At 41.7% G+C, this 19,650-nt stretch overlaps 1 protein-coding gene across 1 annotated transcript in view; it reads left to right on the top strand.

Annotated features, from left to right (window-relative positions):
* Positions 1–19,650, top strand: part of DNM1 (dynamin 1) — a 59,791-nt gene that overhangs the window by 18,319 nt on the left and 21,822 nt on the right. The window contains 9 exon segments of the mRNA XM_074211049.1: positions 378–451; positions 788–937; positions 1,195–1,398; positions 1,505–1,603; positions 1,693–1,853; positions 11,342–11,484; positions 11,710–11,845; positions 12,999–13,066; positions 15,589–15,727. Of these exon segments, the coding sequence (XP_074067150.1) occupies positions 378–451; positions 788–937; positions 1,195–1,398; positions 1,505–1,603; positions 1,693–1,853; positions 11,342–11,484; positions 11,710–11,845; positions 12,999–13,066; positions 15,589–15,727 (1,174 nt within the window).

Raw genomic sequence — 19,650 nt, 5'->3', positions numbered from 1 at the left:
AAAACTAAGAATACTAAGAGATGGAAGTGAGAAACAAGATGGAGGACAGCCTGTGTAAAGAGGGATGAGGACCAGAGATGGAATGCTGCATCTGAGGAGGAGCAAGCAGGACAGTTTGGCTGCACTATTGAGTTCATTAGAGTAGTGTGTAAGAGAGACATGTACCCTTCTGTACTTTTTATGATTGGCATTTCCCCATTATTTCTTCTCTTTTTCCTACTCCTTCTACCTCCATATACTCAATTGTATCTTTTTGGTTATATTTTGGGCCAGGGTGGAGTAGGGGAGGGTAATTTTTGGAAGCTGGTTGAATATTGAGATGTTCTTGGAGCAATGAAGATACTTTCACCTTTCTCAGATGCTCTTTTCTGTTGTAGGGACTTTCTGCCCCGTGGATCTGGTATTGTGACCCGCCGGCCACTGGTCTTGCAGCTGGTGAATGCCACCACAGGTATAAGCTATAAGGGGTACCCTTTTAGTGCCCTAGCAGTCTCCTAGTCCACACAATGAAATAGCTCAGACTGGGCTCCTCTTGGAACTCAGCTGCCCAGGTGTTCCTTGGAAGTTCTGGGGTGGAGGCATGGAAGGGAGCAGACCTTAGGGTGGACTATATCTTGCTGGGGATGGAAGAAGCTGGGAAACTAGTTTGACCCTCTCTAGGGAGATTGAGGGTGGTACTTCACTGGGGAGAGGACAAAAATGCACATTTGTGGGAGGAAGGGTCTAAGATGGAGATGGAGGGTAAATGCCAAAGGTGAATTGCCATCCACTCTGTATCTTGGGACAGAATATGCTGAGTTTCTTCATTGCAAAGGGAAGAAATTTACAGATTTTGAGGAGGTCCGACTGGAGATTGAGGCAGAGACTGACCGTGTCACAGGCTCCAACAAGGGCATTTCAGCAGTACCCATCAACTTACGGGTCTATTCGCCACATGGTGAGAAAGTGGTTTAGGAGGGCTGATGTCTTTGGGCCCTTCAGCTACCCCTTAGGAATCCTCTCCTGAACTCCTTCCATTTTCTGATTTCTACATTTGGTTACACCTACTTTAGAATTTTCCCTGAGCCGGACATCTTTTATTCTTCTCACTTCTGATCAGTTCCCCTTCTGAACTTTCCCTGGGCTCTGCCTTTTGGTCACTACCCTCTTCTCCTCTTCCCCCACTGATTCCATCCTCTGACTGCCCCTGTCCAGTGCTGAACCTGACCCTGGTAGACCTGCCAGGAATGACTAAGGTTCCAGTGGGGGACCAGCCTCCGGATATCGAGTTCCAGATCCGTGACATGCTTATGCAGTTTGTCACCAAGGAAAACTGTCTCATCCTGGCTGTATCCCCTGCCAACTCTGACCTTGCCAACTCCGATGCCCTCAAGATTGCCAAGGAGGTTGACCCTCAAGGTAAGACGTGATCCAACCATTGGAAGGGGGGGATTAGTATACCTCATGCAGGTGGGGTCAGGGTGGCAGTGGAGAAAAACTCATTTTTTTTATCCTTTCTCCTCAGGACAACGTACTATAGGAGTCATCACTAAACTAGATTTGATGGATGAAGGAACTGATGCCCGAGATGTTCTTGAGAACAAGCTGCTGCCCCTGCGGAGAGGTAGGAATCCTCCCTTTGTACTCGGTGGAATGGTTCCTAACTCAGGAGAAAAACCACATGATCTTTGATCTCTGAACCTGTTCCTACAGGCTACATTGGAGTGGTGAATAGAAGCCAGAAAGATATTGATGGTAAAAAGGATATCACAGCAGCTCTGGCAGCTGAACGCAAGTTTTTCCTGTCTCATCCATCTTACCGCCATCTGGCTGAACGCATGGGCACACCTTATCTACAAAAAGTTCTGAATCAGGTATCTAGTCAGATTCTTAGGGCACTGGATGGGTGAGATAGATGGAGTAATCTGGTGGTACTAGAAAGTGACTCAGGAAATTGGGGAGGTGAGTCAGAGGCTCTTAGGGACAATATAGTTTATTTGAAAAGATAGATTATATTTAAACTAACTATCTGGGTGACCTTGGAAAAGTCTCTTCCCTTCTCTGGGGCCCAGTTTTCTAATATATCAACTGAAGAATTGAATTGTTTGATCTTTGAAAGTCTTTTCTAGCACTAATATTCTGAGACTCTGTGAGTCCTACAGAACTTGTAGACTTCTCTCCTCCTTTCAGCTAGAAGCTCTAGGGCTTGGTCTTCCAGTTTCCCTTCCCAACTACCACCTACCATTCTTCTTTACAAGGTTCTCTCCTCATTCAAATCTTTCCAGAATAGTGTGTAATTCTGTAAGTTTCTCCTGCCCCTAAAGACAGTAGATATTTGCAGTGAAGTCTAAAAAAATTACTATTAATTACTACAGGAAAACTGAGTGTGAACATAATGAGGGAAAGATTCAGAGCAACTAGAAATAGGAAAATAATCTCTTAAAAATTCTACATGGCTCTCACCAGAAAAACTTTGTCATATCCTTCCTTGAATCTTATTTTCTCTCTAACCTTCCCAGATCTTTGAGTTTTCTTCTTTTAAGACAATATAATTTTTAAATTTAAATGTCCTTTTTAAATATATATATATATATATATATATATATATTTAAAAATCTGAACTTATCAAACACCAAAATCCTATGAGCTTTTTCATATACAGAGTATATGAAAAGAGAAGGGCATATGACATTATGAATCTCTTTCATTCAACTTATTTTTTAAAATATGCAGTAAAATCAGCACATTATTTTCAAAGCTATTCTGCTTATCTTTCCTTCCTTCTAAAATTCTTATCTGTGCACTTTAAATAACACATTTTCAGTTGACTAATTTTTTTCTTCTTTATTTTGGTATCACTACCTCCTTCCCTTCTAAATTTGCCCAATTTTAAAAAAAAAGAAGAAAAAATATCTTTTTTAACAAACAATCAGAACCATTCAAAATAAATCTCCACTGTGGCCATGTCTAAGAATATATGCCTCTTTCTTCACCTTGTGTTTATCACCTCTTTGTCAGGAGGTGGGTAGCATGCTTCATTAGGAGACAGGTTGCTCAGTAGATAGAGTACTGAACCTAGAGTCAGGAGGATCCAAGTTCAAAATCAAGCTCAGACTCTTACTAGCTCTGTAACCCTGGACAAGTCATTTAATCTCAGCTTCTTCAACTGTAAAATAGGAATAATAATAATAGCATCTATCTCCCAGAGTTGTTGTCTAGAACAAATAAAATAATATTTGTAGAATACTTAGCCTAGTACTTGCCACCTGGATATATGCTTATTTCATTCCTTCTTTCCCCCCTTCAGAGATTCTCTGTATGACCACTGAAGAGCTCTTAAGATTTTCTTTACAAGTTTGTTGTCATTTTAAAATTTGTTCTGCTTCTGCTCACTTTACATCAGTTTATAATATATATATTTTATACATATATACACATATACATATATACACATCTATATTTAGAGGCATATATAAAAGCCTCAGTTTCCTGGAATCTCTGAAAACATCTCTTTCAGTATTTCTTATGGTACAATAATATTCTATTACATTTGTATACCATAATTTGGGGTAGCTAGGTGGGGCATTGGATAGAGCCCTGATCTTGGAGTCAGGATGAGAGTTCAAATCCAGTCTTGGATACTTGACACTTACTAGCTGTGTGACTTTGGACAAGTCACTTAATCCTGATTGCCTCACATCCAGGACCATCTCCAGTCATACTGATTCATATCTGGCTACTGGACCCAGATGGTTCTGGAGGAGAAAGTGAGCCTGGTAACTTAGTACAGCATCCCCCTCACACTCAAATCCAATTCATGTGCTTGTCATGGCATCACCTCCCTGATGTCATGATCTTCTTTGAGAATGAAGGACAGGGGTAGCTAGGTTGCTCAGTGGATAGAGCACTGGCCCTGGAGTCAGGAGTACCTGAATTCAAATCTGGCCTCAGACACTTAATAATTACCTAGCTGTGTGGCCTTGGGCAAGTCACTTAACCCCATTGCCTTGCAAAAAAACCTTAAAAAAAAAAAAAGAAAAGAGAATGAAGGACAAACATCATATCATAATTTATTCATGAAAGATATTCCCTTAGTTTCTAGTCCTTTTCTTTTAATCCCTTCCTTTATAACCTTCTAAATTTGAAGTTTGTTTTACTTTTGATTATTTTCTCCCCAGTATTCTTTGCCTTATTAAGAATCACTGCTAAATTAAAAAAAAATTTTAAAAGATAAATAATGTAATTATTAGGAGCTATTAAAAAGAGGGGGGATGACAATTAGGTGGTGCAGTGGAGTCTGGCCTCAGACACTTAATAATTACTTAGCTTTGTAACCTTGGGCAAGTCACTTAACCTCATTGCCTTGCTAAAAAAACAAAGGAAAATAAAGTAATTATTAGAAGCTATTAAAAAAAAGGAATCATTGCTTACTCCCTCCTAGTTCTCTGCTGAATGTGATGTATTTTTATGACAAACTCTTTGTGTGTATGTGTATTTGTGTATTCAACCCTCCTTTATTCAAATCAGATAAGGGTGAGGTCCATCTGATGCCTGCTGCCCTCACTGCCCCTTCATCTGTGTTTTGTCTACTCTTTAAAAAATTCATTTTTATTTTATTTTTAGATTTATATTCTTTTTTCTTTATTTTTTTTGGTTTCATTTGGTTATGAATTGTCTTCTCTCCTTCCTCACTCTGCACTAGAGAAGGCCACCATTTGACACAGTTTGATAAATACAGATATAGAGATATAGAGATAGAGATAGAGATATAGAGATATGTTTATATATAGAGAGAGAGACTAAACTAAGCATATTTCTATCAGTTCTTTCTCTGAAAGTGGATAGATAGCATCTTCCTTTATAGGTCCTTTAGATTGATCTAAGATTTATAATACTCAGAATAACTTAGCTGATCACAATTATTCTTCAAACAATATTATTACTTTTAAAAGCATTCTCTTAGTTCTGCTTACTTCTTTCTAAAATCAACCTGCTCATCATTTCTTAAAGTGCAGTAGTATTCCATCACAACATATACACAACATTTTTATCCTTTTCCTAAAGGGATATTCCCTTACTTTCCAGTTTTTTGCTACCACAAAGAGAGCTGCTATAAATATTTTAGAATATAGAGATTCTTCTTTTTCTCCCCCTATAACCTTGGGAAACATCTTAGTAGTATTGTTAGGTCAAAGGATATTTATACAATTTTATAACTCTTTGAACATAATTCCCTATTGCTCTTCCTAGATTTATACACTTTCCTTTCTATCTCCTCCTCTCTCCTCTGCCTTCTATTGAGAAGTCAGGAAAAACAAAATGTATTACAAACATGTATAGTTTAACAGGTAAGTAGCATAGAGTAATGGGCCTAGGATCAGTCTCATCTTCCTGAGTTCATTTCTGGTCTCAGACATTTACTATGGCAAGTCTCTTAACTCTGTTTCCCTCAGTTTTTTTTTAATCTCTAAAGCTGGAAAGGAAATAGCAAACCAAACCAAACTCCACTATGTTTGTCAAGAAAATTCCAAATGGGGGCTGCTAGGAGTCGCAGTGGATAGAGTACTGGCCCTGGAGTCAGGAGGTTCTGAGTTCAAATCCAACCTCAGACACTTAATACTTACTTAACTCTGTGACCTTGGGCAAAGTCACTTAACCCCATTGCCTTGAAAAAATGAAAAGACAAAAAAAAAGAACAGAAATAACAATAATAATCAGGTAAAATAGTTGATATAGTCAATAATCAAGTCAAAATAGCAATAGTCAAGCAAGACAAATATTAGCCAAGTCCAAAAAAAATGCTATTTCAGTCTCTGAGTTCATCACCTCTCTAGCTGCTTTATCATGAGTTCTCTAGAGTTGTGGTTGATCATTGTGTTGATGAATGTTGCTAAGTCTTTCAAAGTAGCTTGTCTTTATAGTATCGTTATTATATACATTGTTTTTATACTCAATTTTGCATCAGTTTTTGTATCCTCTTCTAAAACCTCAGTTTGATAGTGAGTTCCTATTATGCATTTCTCCTTTCTACCCCTCTTACCTTTCCTTTTCTTTTCTTCCTAAAACTATGAGAAGAGAGCCAGTACACACTGAAGATTATTTAATTCCTGAAGAGCACTTGTTTCTCCTTCTTCTATTAAAATATTAGTTTCTCATCGCCATAAAGTCCCTTCCAATTGCTTTCATAAACATAAGTTTCTGGGTTTCTCTTGACTCTTGTGTTTACTTTTCAAAGTTTCTATTCAGCTCTTGTCTTTATTCTATTAATGTTAATTTTTTACCTAAGAATTGTACTCTGTTTTTCTGAGTAAGTTAATCTTGATCACAAGTCGTCACTTTTGTTTTTTGGAATATTGTGCTACTAGATCTCTCACTAAATTTGAAGCTGCTGTGTCTTATGTAATCCTGACTGTGGTTCTTTCTTTACTTGAATTCTTTCTTCCCATATTTCAAAAAAATACTATTTGCAGTATTTTTTTTCTTTCACGTTGAGAGCTTTGGATTTTAGTTATGACCTTCCTGAGATTTTTTCTTTTAGGATTTCTTTCACAAGGTGACTGGTATATTCTTTTTAATTTCATTTTACCTTCTCGTTCTAATAGATCTGGGCCTATATATTCTATATTTATGTGTAAATGTATATGTGTATATATACATGTGTTTATATATCCCATATATGTTTATGTATATCATATATGTATATGTGTGTATATATCCCATATATGTGTGTATGTATATCATACATGTATATACATATATGTGTAAATGGGTGTATGTGTGCACATATATATGCAGATATATGTTATATTTTTAATCTTTTGATTTTGTTCTAATATTTCTTATGGTCTATAGAGACATTGATTTCTGTTTAGATTATATCGAAGAGTCCTTTACTTAGGTAAAGCTTATCACTTTGTTTTCTAAGATATTTATTCTGCTTTCCACTGCTTTCTGCCAAAGCTCATATTTTTAAATCTCTTACTAAATTTCTTCTAGATATTTTGGTAGTCCTTGTAAAAAAATCCTTTTTTCTACCTTTCCTTCAAGTCTCCATGTCAGTTGTTATGAAGCTATTCTCTTCAAGGTTGGATCTTTGTTTAGCTCTGGATCGATAATAATTATTTATAGTAGTTTCTCCCTTCTTTAGCTTATTTATCTCTCCTGACTTGGTTCCTGAACTGAAGGTTTGTGTCAATACCAGACTCTGCCTTCTGTTGTGCTTTGGAGGAGACAGTTGACCCTGCTTAGCTTTGCCCTGGGTCCTCTGGGTTCCCGTGCTGACTGTCTGGTAACTCAGGGTATCTCATAGTGTAGGTTTTAGACTCTCCTTTATCTTTAAGGTTCAGAGTACTCCTTCCAGTCATTTCCATGGTTCAAACTTGCTTTGGGGTCATACCTTCTTGAAGGAGGCCTCTGCTCTTGCTACAGTGGCCACACAACCTTGCAGGCTATAGGTATTCCCATTTTGGTATTGTATTTCGTAAGGCTGGAAGGCTTCTACTTTGTTTGTCTGGACTGACCTTGACTTTGCTTGTGGGTCTGTATCCTATTGCCTATGGGCCTCTGGCTGACTTTTTGTGCAGTTCTTGGGTAGATGTAATTACTTAATCTATATAATTTATTGGAGGATTTCTTGAACATCATTCAGGTTGGTGCTATTTTTATGTCTCTGCTGGGGTGGATGTGTGAAAGCTGATCTCTTTGGTTCTGTTCAGGAAGCCATCTTTTCCAGAAGTTAGATTTCTCTCCTTTTTCCCTGGAGTTTTTGCTTCTGAGTCCCTGTCATCCTCCTCCTTTTTATGATAAAGATTTTTCTGGTTCATTCCTCCTTTCACCTTACCTCTCATTCCTGTGAGTAACATGAGACCAAGGTGTTTGCAAACACTAATGGGGGCATCCCTGGGTCTACAAAAGACTTGAGTGAGATTTAATTTGTTAGATAGGTCTTTTCCATTTCAATATTTTTCCAGTTGCAAAGTTATTACAGATTGTGTCCTGACAGAGAGGGAGAGCAGGTACTGAGTGCATCATTGAACCAAGATAAGAACACTACTTGCTCAAAAATTCATCTTCTATCTTGAGTAGAGCTGGGATAATTTTGTAGTTGAGGATGGACAAAATGGTCAAGAGTTCCCTAATTTCTCAAGAGCCACAAGGGATCTCTTTTCTATTGGGTCTTATGGAAGTGGGTTGCAACATAGTCATGTTGGAGATCCTCAAGAGACTTTGGAGAAAAATGACCCCAAGATCCTACTCTCTTGGATCTAAGGACTCCTACTTTTTGAAGAGTAGGAGGCTCTAACTTGTCATCCTCCCTCTTTCTCTAATATTCTATCTCTCCTTATCTATTGGCTCCTTCCTAGCAGCCTACAAAGGTACTCATGTCCCCCAATCCTTAAAAAAAAATCTTATAAGATCCCACTCTCTTTATTCTCTTATCACTCATTCCTTTCTTAGTCAAACTCCTTGAAATAGCTTTCCATATTCAGTGCCTCTAGTTCTCCTCTCATTATCTTATTTTAAAAAAACCCCAACACTTTCATTTTTTAATTAATTTTTAAAATTTGGAACTCAAAATTTTAAAAAATGAATGTTTAAATATATAATAATTTTTAAAAGTTAATTTTTCCCCAATTAGCAAGCATTTTATTTTCTCTCTTTCTCACCTCTCCCCCCCTAATTCTTAGGGGGAACACCTTAATACCAAATGACATAATATTTGTAAAGCATTTAGCCCAGGATCTGCCACTTAGTAGGTGTTATATCAATGGTAGCTATCGATTATTTAACAGATATATATATATATATATATATATATACATACATACATACATACATACATACATAATCAAATAGAGAAAGTTCCCATATTGGCTATATCCAAAAATTTGCCTCATTTTATGTATTTAGTCTATCCTTTCTCTGTTGAGAAGTGGGTAGAATTTTTCATCATAATGGAACCAGGGTTGATCATTATGTTGATCAGAGTTCTTAAGTCTTTTTACATTCATTTTTATAATGTTGTGGTTATATATATTAAATGGGTCTCCTAATTCTGCTTATTTCATTCTGTATCGATTTGTGCAAGTTTTTCCAGGTTTCTCTGAAATTGTCCCCTTAACTGTATCTTACAATACAATATTTCATTACAGATACTTTAATTTGCTCAGCCATTCCATACTGATAGACATTTCTTTAGTTTCTAATTCTTTGCCATCACAGAAAGTGTTATTAATACTTTTGTACATTTAGTTCCTTTTCTTCTTTTCTCATTCTCTTTGGGATTATGGGCCTATAGTAGCAGTATTGATAGGTTAAGTGGCTTGCCCAAGACCACACAGCTAGGTAGTTATTGAGTGTCTGAGGTTGGATTTGAACCCAGGTACTCCTGACTCCAAGGCTGGTACTCTATCCACTGCCAATTTTATTATATTAGCTCGGCTTAACCATAAACAATATTTCTCCAATTGTTTAACTCTTCCTCTAATTCCCTTCCAAATCTTTTGCAGTCTTACAACCTCGTCCTTCAACAGAACCTGTTCTTTTTAGTTATCAATGTACTTTTAATTATCCAATCTAATTAATTGTTCAAACTAATGGCCTTTTCTCAATCCTTAGTTTCTTGAACTCTGCAGCTTTTGCTACTGTTGATGATCCTCTTCTCCTGGATACTTTGTCTACTCTAGGTTTTTGTGATGCTGCTCTCTCTTGTCTTTCCTCCTACCTGTCTAATTGTTATTTTTCAGTCTACTTTGCTGGATCTTCAAATAGGTCACTCCCATTATCTGTAGGTGTCTTTCAAGGTTCTTTTCTGTTTTTCTGGGTGCTCATGTTGTTTTATATGGTAATGTCCTTAGTTCCTAAGAATTCAAATATCATCATCCTTCAGATATCTATATGTTTAGGCTGCAACACCCTGCTGAACTCCAATCAACAATCACCAACTGCCTTTTGGATTTCTTGAATTACTTGTGCTCTAGCTATCTCAGACTCAACATATCTAAAACAGAGCTCATCTTTCTCCCAAAGCCTCTCTTAGTTACAACATTCCCATTACTGTCAATGATAACACTATACCACCAATTACCCTACCTTGAAATCTTTGTTTCACCCTCAACTTCTCCTCACTTGCACTCACACTCCATAACCAATATGTTGTCAAATCTCATCATTTTGGGGGCAGCTAGGTGGTGTAGTGGATAAAGCACTGGCCCTGGAGTCAGGAGTACCTGGGTTCAAATCTGGTTTCAAACACTTGATAATTACCTAGCTGTGTGGCCTTGGGCAAGCCACTTAACCCCATTTACCTTGCAAAAATCTAAAAAAAAAAAAAATCTCATCATTTTTACCTCTACAACATATCCTGAAGGTGTCACTCCATCTTTTCCTTGTCACTTCTCATTATAATCATTTTCTGAGTGGTCTCATTACCTCAAACCTCTCCTCACTCCAATCCATCCTCCATTCAGCTACCAAAGTAAACTCCACTGGCTCTCTATTTCCTTAGGTCAGAAGGAGGCAAGTTTGTGTTTGATAAACAAACATTTTCACAACCTGGCTCCCTTTCTTCCTTCCTTCTTTCCTTTCTTCCTATCTCAATAAGAGTTGAGTGACTTGCTCAGGGACACTAGCTAATAAATATCTGAAGTTGAATTTGAACACAGGTCCTTCTGTCACTAGAGCAGGTGTTCAATGCATTGTGTCACCCTAGCTACCCATCCTTCCTATTTTTCTAGTCTTCCTACTTTCTTCTCCCATCTGTACCTATAATTCAATTATGCTGATTTCCTTAGTCATTTCTCCACACATAACATTCTATTTCCCATGACACTCCGTGGGAGTCCAAAGACATGACTATCTTCCATGTCTGGAATGCTCCCCTCCTCCCGCCTCCTCTTATCTTCCCCAGCTTCCTTTAAATCTTATCTTCTATGGGAGACCTTGCTCAGTTTCTGACCCCCTCCATTGCCTTAAGATCATATATGTATATAGGCATGTGTGTTTATATGTGTATAGCTATATCTTGTATATCTTGTATATATTTAATTGTTTACTTCTACATTAAAGTGTGAGCTCCTTTAGGGCAGAGATCTTGTTTTCTGCCTTTTTTTTTAGGGTTTTGTAAGGCAATGGGGTTAAATGGCTTGCCCAAGGTCACACAGCTAGATAATTATTAAGTGTCTGAGGTCAGATTTGAACTCAGGTCCTCCTGAGTCCAGGGCCAGTGCTCTATCCACTACGCAACCTAGCCACTCCTTTCTGCCTTTCTTTGTACCTGCAGTTCAGAGCACAGTGTCAGTCATATAGAAAATGCTTATTGACTTGCTGGCTTTAACTCTTTCCCCCTTTTCTCTCTGAATAGCAACTGACCAACCACATCCGGGACACACTGCCTGGACTTCGAAACAAGCTGCAGAGTCAACTGTTGTCCATTGAGAAGGAGGTAGAAGAGTATAAGAACTTCCGTCCCGATGACCCCTCCCGCAAGACCAAGGCTCTGTTACAGTAGGTAGCCCTAGTTTGCCTCCCCAGTGGTCCTAGCTCCTCCTCTCCTGTCTCAGGTTCAGACTCCCCTTCCTGTCTTACTGATTGACTCCCAACCTTATATGATGTCCTCATCCTCCCATTCTCCTTTACTGTAGTTGTTTGCTCTGCTGTTCATCCAGCATTAGTGTTTTCTGTGGTCTCATATACTACCCCTTTCATCTTTTCCCCATTTCCTCCTTCTAGGATGGTCCAACAGTTTGCAGTGGACTTTGAGAAAAGGATTGAAGGTTCAGGAGACCAGATTGACACTTATGAGCTGTCTGGAGGGGCCCGAATCAACCGTATCTTCCATGAGCGCTTCCCCTTTGAGCTGGTCAAAGTAAGTTCATCCCTAGTAAGGATGCCTTTTCTCTTTGACCTTGACCCAGCTTCACCCAAAATGGCATTTCAGAACAGAGAAGAAATATTAGAACTGGAAGAGAGTTAGAAGGTCATCTAGTCTAACTCTCTCAATTTCTCCCTGAAAAGACAGAGACCTGGAGTCAGAAAGGGATGTGACAAAGGTCTCAGAGATGGCAGAACCAGAACTTGGACCCTGAGCCTCCTAAATTTTAAACCAGTATTTCTTCTGTTAAACCACACCAGTTATCTAGTGCTTGGTTCTTACTCTCTGCAGAGGATTGTGTTAGGTGCTCTGCTTGGACACGAGAATGATTTTAATAGTATAGTTAAGGGCGGGGGAAATCAAACACCCATAAAGCAGTATGTAATAAATACCAAAGGACTGGTATTAAGAATTCAAAGAAATGAGAGAACATGGTAGACTATAGTTCATAAAGAAAGAGGGACTTGAGCTGGGTCTTAAGGGACCAGTGTTGCTGTTCAAGTGTTTTTTCAGTCATATCTAACCCTTCCATGACCTCATTTGAGGTGTTCCTAGCAAAGATTCTGGAGTGGTTTGCCAGTTCTTTCTCCAGCTCATTTTAAAGATGAGGAAACTGAGACAGACAGGATTAAGTGACTTATCCAGGGTTACACAGCTAGTAAGTGAGGCCAGATTTGAACTTGAGAAGATGAGTTTCCTGACTTCTGACCCGGGCACTCTGTCCACTGGGCCACTTAGCTAGCTATTCCTAAAGGACCAATGGTCTTTGCTAAGTGAAGAGGAAGAAGAAGGCATTCCTGAACCAGTTGGAGTTAGAGAATCTGTTGATTTCTCTGTGTGACTTTGGGTAAGTTGTGTAAACTCTCTTTGCTTTAGTGTTTTTCATCTTTAAAAGCAGTGGGTCAAACTGTATAATCTCTAATGGTTCTTCTAGCTCTAAGTCTATCAGTCTTTGATTCTTACTGGTTCACAGTGAGTGGTTAGAATTCAAGTCCTAAAGTCCTAGGAGCCCAAATTGCCAGTGGGATGGTCCAGGTGGCCTTGACTCTGTCCCATGACAAGGAAAGGGGATCTTTATTTTTCTTTCCTGGCATTTGGCATTTTGAGAAGCCCTCTGACAGGTTCTCCATTCCTCCTGTTTGTACAGATGGAGTTTGATGAAAAGGAGCTGAGGCGGGAGATCAGCTATGCTATCAAGAACATTCATGGCATCAGGCATGTAGAGGGATGGGGGTGGGCACCGGAGGGTCTTGGGAGGCTAGAGGATATTGGTTCCTTTTATTGACTGTTGGGAGAATTCTGGGAGAGGAAGGTTCTAGGCACCCTGGATCATATTGGACCTGGGGAGTTCTTTAAACATGTAGGAAATTTGGAAGGAAGATATGCCTCAAACAAATATCTCTTTTTCTTCCTTCTACACAGGGAGCTAGGGTCCCTTGCAGTCACTTAGTTCTTGCCTTGGGGCCCTAATCAAACCAAGAATCCTGACTTAATAGAATCAGAATCTTAGAACCTTCTGGATTTTTCAGTAGCTTTTAGAACATAGAATATTTGAATCAGAAGGAACTTATAGAACATCTAGGATAAGTGCCTCATGTCATAGATGGGGAAGCTGAAGCCCAGAATAATAGGAAGTGAATCATTCAAGTTCTCATAACCGGACAGTAGCAGAATCAGGATCAGATTCTTTAGTGCAGTGTTTTCTACCCTATTATGCTCCTTCTTTCCCAATTCTCCCCAGACCCCACCCTGAGGAAATGAGATGGAAAATGTCAAGGGTGGAATTTGTCTTTCACCCCTCTACCTAACTTTTCTTCTTTCCTCCCTATCCCATCCTGTTCCCCTCCCAGAACCTTCCTCTCAACTAGTAAGAAAAGGAAAGGGCCTCTGGAGGAATGAGAGTGGGTTGTGCAACCTCTGGGGAGTGGGGGAAGGGGCACTGATGGGTAGTCAGATGGCAAGACCCCTTCATGTAAAGGATGGGTAGCTATTGGATAGTTCCTAAAAGCTCAGGTTGCTTTTAGCTCCTCCTCTTAGGGAAGCTAGGACTGGTTTCCCTGGACCACTGAGATAGCTCTTTGAAGGAATATTACTTAGACTATAGTTGGCCCAAATCAGGTACCTGCTCCTGGAATATGAATCCTAAGTCTAGAGAAAGGGCCTGGCTAATGGGTCACTGACCCAAGGGGAGAGAGAAGATCTGCTTATTCATCCACCCTCAAGCCCACCCATCTGACAGTGTTGGTTCTAGGATAGCCCAGTGCTTGTGGGAGGACACAGGGGACTTGGGGAATAGATTATGACATTTTTGAAGTCATTAGGGTGTGAGGTAAGGCAGAGAAGTCATCACTGATGTTGCTCTCCTTTATTTCCTCTCTTGAGGAATGCACTTATTCCCTCCATAGGACCCAATCTAGTCTAATATGCTCATTTTTGCTTTCAGAGCCAGGGTCCATAGTTTTCCCTCTTCCAGATCTAGTCCTGGGGTGTGCATTGATACCTGTTCCCAATAGTTTATTGTTAAATTTTTATGTGGGCATTTATACCTCAAATCAGCAAAAACTATAAATTTATTAGTTCTTGTTTATTGTTTTGTTGATTGTTTAACCTTATGGGATGGAGAAGATGTTAATAATGCATATTAAATATGTCCTATTAACATCTTGTAATCCCATTCCCAAGCTGGTTGTTAAACATTTAACCATCTCTTCTTCTGGCTAGGAGTCAAAGAAAGGAACATACAGGTTAGGTTCCTCTACAAATATTTACATATAATCTGCATAATATTGAATCTACTCTTAAGATTAGGAAATGCTGGGGCAGCTAGGTGGCACAGTGGATAAAGCACCGGCCCTGGATTCAGGAGTACCTGGGTTCAAATCTGGTCTCAAATACTTAATAATTACCTAGCTGTATGGCCTTGGTCAAGCCACTTAACCCCATTTGCCTTGCAAAAACCTAAAAAAAAAGATAAAAAAAAGACTAGGAAATGCCTTGGTAGAATGATTTTGTTCAAGGTCACACAGATAAGTGTCTGAGATCAGATTTGAATTCAGGTCCTCCTGATTCCAGGATCAGTGTTCCATCCACTGTGTACCTAGCTGCCTCAGGAACTTATCAATTTTCTTTTTCTTTTTTATTCATTAATCTATTTAACAACTTTTTGTTTTGAATCTTTTTTCAAAAACTCCCAGGTTTTCTTCTTAGTCTCCTCCTCTCCTAAAGTACCTAACTCCTCTTAAGTCAAGTTGGACTAGTCAACATGAACAAGTGACTATTTATGTGCCCTTAAGAGCAATGCATAAGTAGCAGACATAGAACATGAATGTCAGAGCTGAGACTTTGGGACAGAGAATGTCAGCTGAAGGAAAACAATGTTAGAGCTGAAGGGATCTTGGGAAAGAGAGAAAGCTAGAAGGGACCTTGGGACAGAGAAAGACAGAGTTGGAAGAGACCTTGAAACAGAGAAAGACAGAGCTGGAAGGGACCTGGAGAGAGAGAAAGAGAGCTAGAAGGGGACCTTGGGGGAGAGAGACGGACAGAGCTGGAAGGGACCTTGAGACAGAGAAAGACAGAACTGGAAGGGACCTTATAGGTTACTTCTTTAGCCAAGAGGGTGGAAGAGTTCTGCTAAGGGAAAGTATGTAGTGGGGGCAAAGCAGCCCTTTCTCCTCTAGTGGGACCATATTAGTAATGCTGTCCCCTTCTCCCTGCCCTATCTGCCCCTGGGCTTTTAGAACGGGGCTGTTCACCCCTGATATGGCTTTTGAAACCATCGTGAAAAAGCAGGTGAAGAAGATCCGAGAGCCCTGTCTGAAATGTGTGGACATGGTCATTTCGGAGTTAATCAATACCGTTAGACAGTGCACCAAGAAGGTAACCAGGCCACAGCATGGTGCCAGCCTCCCTCTTACCCGCCTGTATCCCCTTCATCCTGCACTGCAGCCAGATGTCCACCTTTACTCCCACACCACCTTCACCCTTTTCAGTAGCATGTTCAGACCCCTCTGGGGTATGTGTGTGGGGAGGGCAGCAGGGTTGGTTGGGGAGCAGAGACAACTGTGGACTGCCCAACCAGAACTCAACTGGGCATCAATAGGAATAGGGGCAGAGACAGGTTCCACTCACAGAAGAAATGAGGTAGAGAAATGCCAAGAAATTCTTTGGAGCCCACAGAACTGAAGGGCACATGAGATCGTTAATTTGTTTGGCAAGGAATGAGCAACTTTTCTGGTAGCTATCTCTAGTGGGGTGAGACTAGCATCTGGGATTCAGAGATACCTGCACACCAGAGCCTTTGCCTGTGATCTTTGATTATTTCTTTTAATTTGGGGAAGAGATCCTTGGGGTGTCAGTGGGCAGCTGGGCAGCTGAACCCCCCCAAGTGCCCAGCAGGTGGAACATCTTTGAGTGAGGGAAGGGGACAGCAGGGCCACTAGACTCTGAAGATGAGGGTTTGGAGGGGGCCTGAACTCTAGCTAGAGGTGGGGCTGACTTCAGCTATAGGAACTTTTCTATAGAGAAACAATTATGGGGCAATGCACAGTAGGACAGGCTGGAGGTTTCTGGATAAGTTTCCAAAAGAGAGAGAAGAGATTTGGGGGCCAAGTACCCCAAATCCCCTATTGCCCTTCCTTCTTCTCCTGACCACCATTTAGAACTCCTGCCTTGTGGTCCTTTGGTTCTCTCCTTTCAATTCCTGTCCTCTTTCCTTCCCCTTCTCTCTGTTTCTCCTCCATCTCTTTCTATTTTTTTCCTAAACTGAGGACCCCAAAGCCCAGGGGGAGGTTGGAATATTCCATGGGGAGAATGGGAATGAGAGGCACCATAGCATATTCAGACAGGAGAAGACTTGGGAAACCTAGAATTAAGCAGAGAGGGGGGTACATGTGAAACCTGGGCAGGACCAGCCCAGGAAGACTCTCAGGGCAACACTGAGAAGGCTGGAGCCTGAATAGGAATATAGAATGCAAGGCTAAGAGTTTGCAGAAGGTATGGTCCTAGCTCCATGGAAGCCCTTTTTGGTCTTGTGGTGCCAGACTTGAGTGGTTTGGGTGGCATGACATCAATGGCTGCCCGGGACAGGTGGGTGCACTCCTGAAGGGGTCTCAACTCTTCAGTCCAGTGGCCTCTCCTGCTTCCACCACAGTGCCCACAAAGCCCCCTGGTACTTGGTAGCACCTGGGGGGTGGGGTGGGAAGGATGAGTCTCATTTCTTACCTTTGCCTTGTGTCTCTCTCTTTCTCTCCCCCCTCTCTGTGTCTGTGTCTCTCTCTCATCCCCTGTGGCTCTCCCTTCCCCCTAACCTCCCGGCCTCCCTGCTTGGTTCTGTCTCTCTTTTTCTTCCTCCTGGGCCTGCTGGCTGGGCTCCTCCCCGGGTGCAGGACGGGTCTCTTCACACCTGATCTTGCTTTTGAAGCCATAGTGAAAAAACAGGTGCAGAAGTTGAAGGAGCCCACTCTCAAGTGTGTGGACATGGTAGTCAGTGAGCTCACGGCCACCATCAGAAAGTGTAGCGCGAAGGTAAAGATGGCGGCCCGATGCCAGGCCTCATGTGCTTATGCCCCCACCCCGGGCAGTCTCCTGCTTCCACCTCTCCCACTCATCTTCTCCCACATGAGGGGCTCCTGTGCCTCCTTGTTCTGGCAGTCCCCTCTCACCCAAATGTCCCTGAATGCCCATTTGTTTAACTTGCACACCCACCCAATCCCCCTCTGCATTCTACCACCCACTTGGCCTGGCTGAAGAACACTCTTACCCACACCCAGACTCAATGGCACTGGGGTCTGTGTCTTCTGGCATCTGCCCTCTTACCTGACTCCCCCACCTCCAAGCACTTCCTCACTGTTTCTAGTAGTAACTCCTGCCCAGCAGGTCCTGGCACAGGAACAGAGAGAACAGGGGCCGGGTTGGGGCTGCCCTCAGGTGAATAATTTCTTTCTGTCTTCCTCATCTTCTTTTTGCCCCTCCTCTCTCTGGCCTTTCACTGCAAGAGGGTGGGATTGGGGGTGGAAACCACATTAAGGGGAGCCTTGAAATGGGTTGGACACTTGGTGGTAAGAGGGGCAGAGACTGGGGTCCTTGGTTTTTGTGCCTTAAACTCTTTATCCTTTGAGACACTCCTCTCCTCCCATATCACCCCACCATGTCATCCTGTCAGCCCCCAAATGGGACCTGGGCCACAAGGGACCAGGAGAGGGAGCCACACACCACTCCAAAGGGACTGGCCAGGACAGCTGGCCCAGGTTTCCAAAGGAAATCCAAGACTGCCTATGGATCCCCAAGTCAAGGGCAAAGCTGTAGTCATTGTCTTTTGCTCCTGATAAATAGACCTCCATCCCTCCATCCCAGGGCTGCAGAGCTTAGTAGGGGGAAATATCCTTTGAGTTGTCAAGGACTTAGGTAAATGTGTCCATGTTTTAAAAACCTCAAACTTAGCCGGATTTTACAGCTTCCCCTACCTGCCATGACCCTGACACAGCCTCAGATATATGTCCTACCAAGAAAACCCCAACCTTCCTTATTCCTGGGGAAGTGGGTGGGAAAGGAGTTGATTTGTGTAACCTGACAGTATGCTTCTTTCTCTCTTTCTGTACTTTCTGTCTTCTTTCCGTCCTCTCAGAACCCCTGCCTGCTTCTCCTCAACCTCCAACCTCAGCTTGGCCCTTCTCTTTCTTTGGTCTCTGCCTGGGCAGGGTAGTTCTGATCCTCCTAATTCCTCACATGGAAATCTTGGGTGGCCATCTTGAGTGGCCAAGTTGAAGGAAACTTGGAAGAGGGGAGGTGTGAGGGGCTAGGGCTATGATATAGCAGAAGAAGCAGTCAGGGTTAGCACTGGGGCATAGGCAAGAATCTGGGAGAAGTGAAGGATTCATTGGACAAGCCAGCCAGCCTTGTGTACCTCAGCTTTTTACCTATTATCCAACCCATATAGTGTTGCATTAGCTCAATGACAACCCCAAACCCAAATGAGAAGGGATGGTCGATAAGCTTTGAGAGTCTCCGCACTCTGTAGGGCCTTCTCCCCTTTGGGAGTTGATATAATATGCTAGTGGCCTGTTCACCTAAAGGAGCAAGGTAATGGTTTTATTCTCATTTGGGGAGTTGCCTAGGCTTTGGGGGGAAGTGTGCCCAGAGGAGGAGGAAAAGAAAGATGTACTAGATATGATGGAGGTCTAGAAGCTTCCCCCTTCCACCTCTGCCCTGGTGCCATTCCTCATGATCCCTTTTGACTGGGCACACTTGACCTTTCTGGTTTATCTAAAAACTGGGCTTTTCTTTAGAGTAGCTGCATGCCCTATTTCCTTAGTGAGGACTCATGAGTCTAGAGTAGAGTAGATTAGCTTTTGGAAGGAAAACCTAGAAGACATACCTGGGCCTTGCCTGTAGATACCATCTGAACCTACAAAAAGTATTCAGATTTAGAATAGGGGCATGAGAAGGAAAGAGAAGTAGTGGAAGGCAGGATGTAATAGAGTCCATGGAGAGGGCTAAGGCTTGAGCCATGTCCCCATGGGGGTACTGCCCATGCTGCTAGCCCTTGCGCATGTCTTGTTCCTCCCACCCCTGAGACTTTGGGCCTTCCTCTACACCTTTGCATGTCCTAGGTCCCCAGCTCTTGCATGTGTCTTGTGCCCATGATTGACAGTTACCCCTGTCCTGTGCCCATGACCCTTGCTTCTCATACCTCCTGGCCTAGGCTGTCATTGATTGGAATCAGGGAGTGGTTCCCAGTCTGATTCTTTTCCCCAATGCTTCCTCAACCCCTGACCCACCTTTGGCTTCAGTTTCTGGTCTAT

Source organism: Macrotis lagotis, chromosome 1 (assembly GCF_037893015.1).
Source record: "Macrotis lagotis isolate mMagLag1 chromosome 1, bilby.v1.9.chrom.fasta, whole genome shotgun sequence".
Taxonomy (NCBI): domain Eukaryota; kingdom Metazoa; phylum Chordata; class Mammalia; order Peramelemorphia; family Peramelidae; genus Macrotis; species Macrotis lagotis.
Note: the sequence above shows the minus strand (reverse complement) of the source record. Positions and strands in the feature narration are given on the sequence as shown.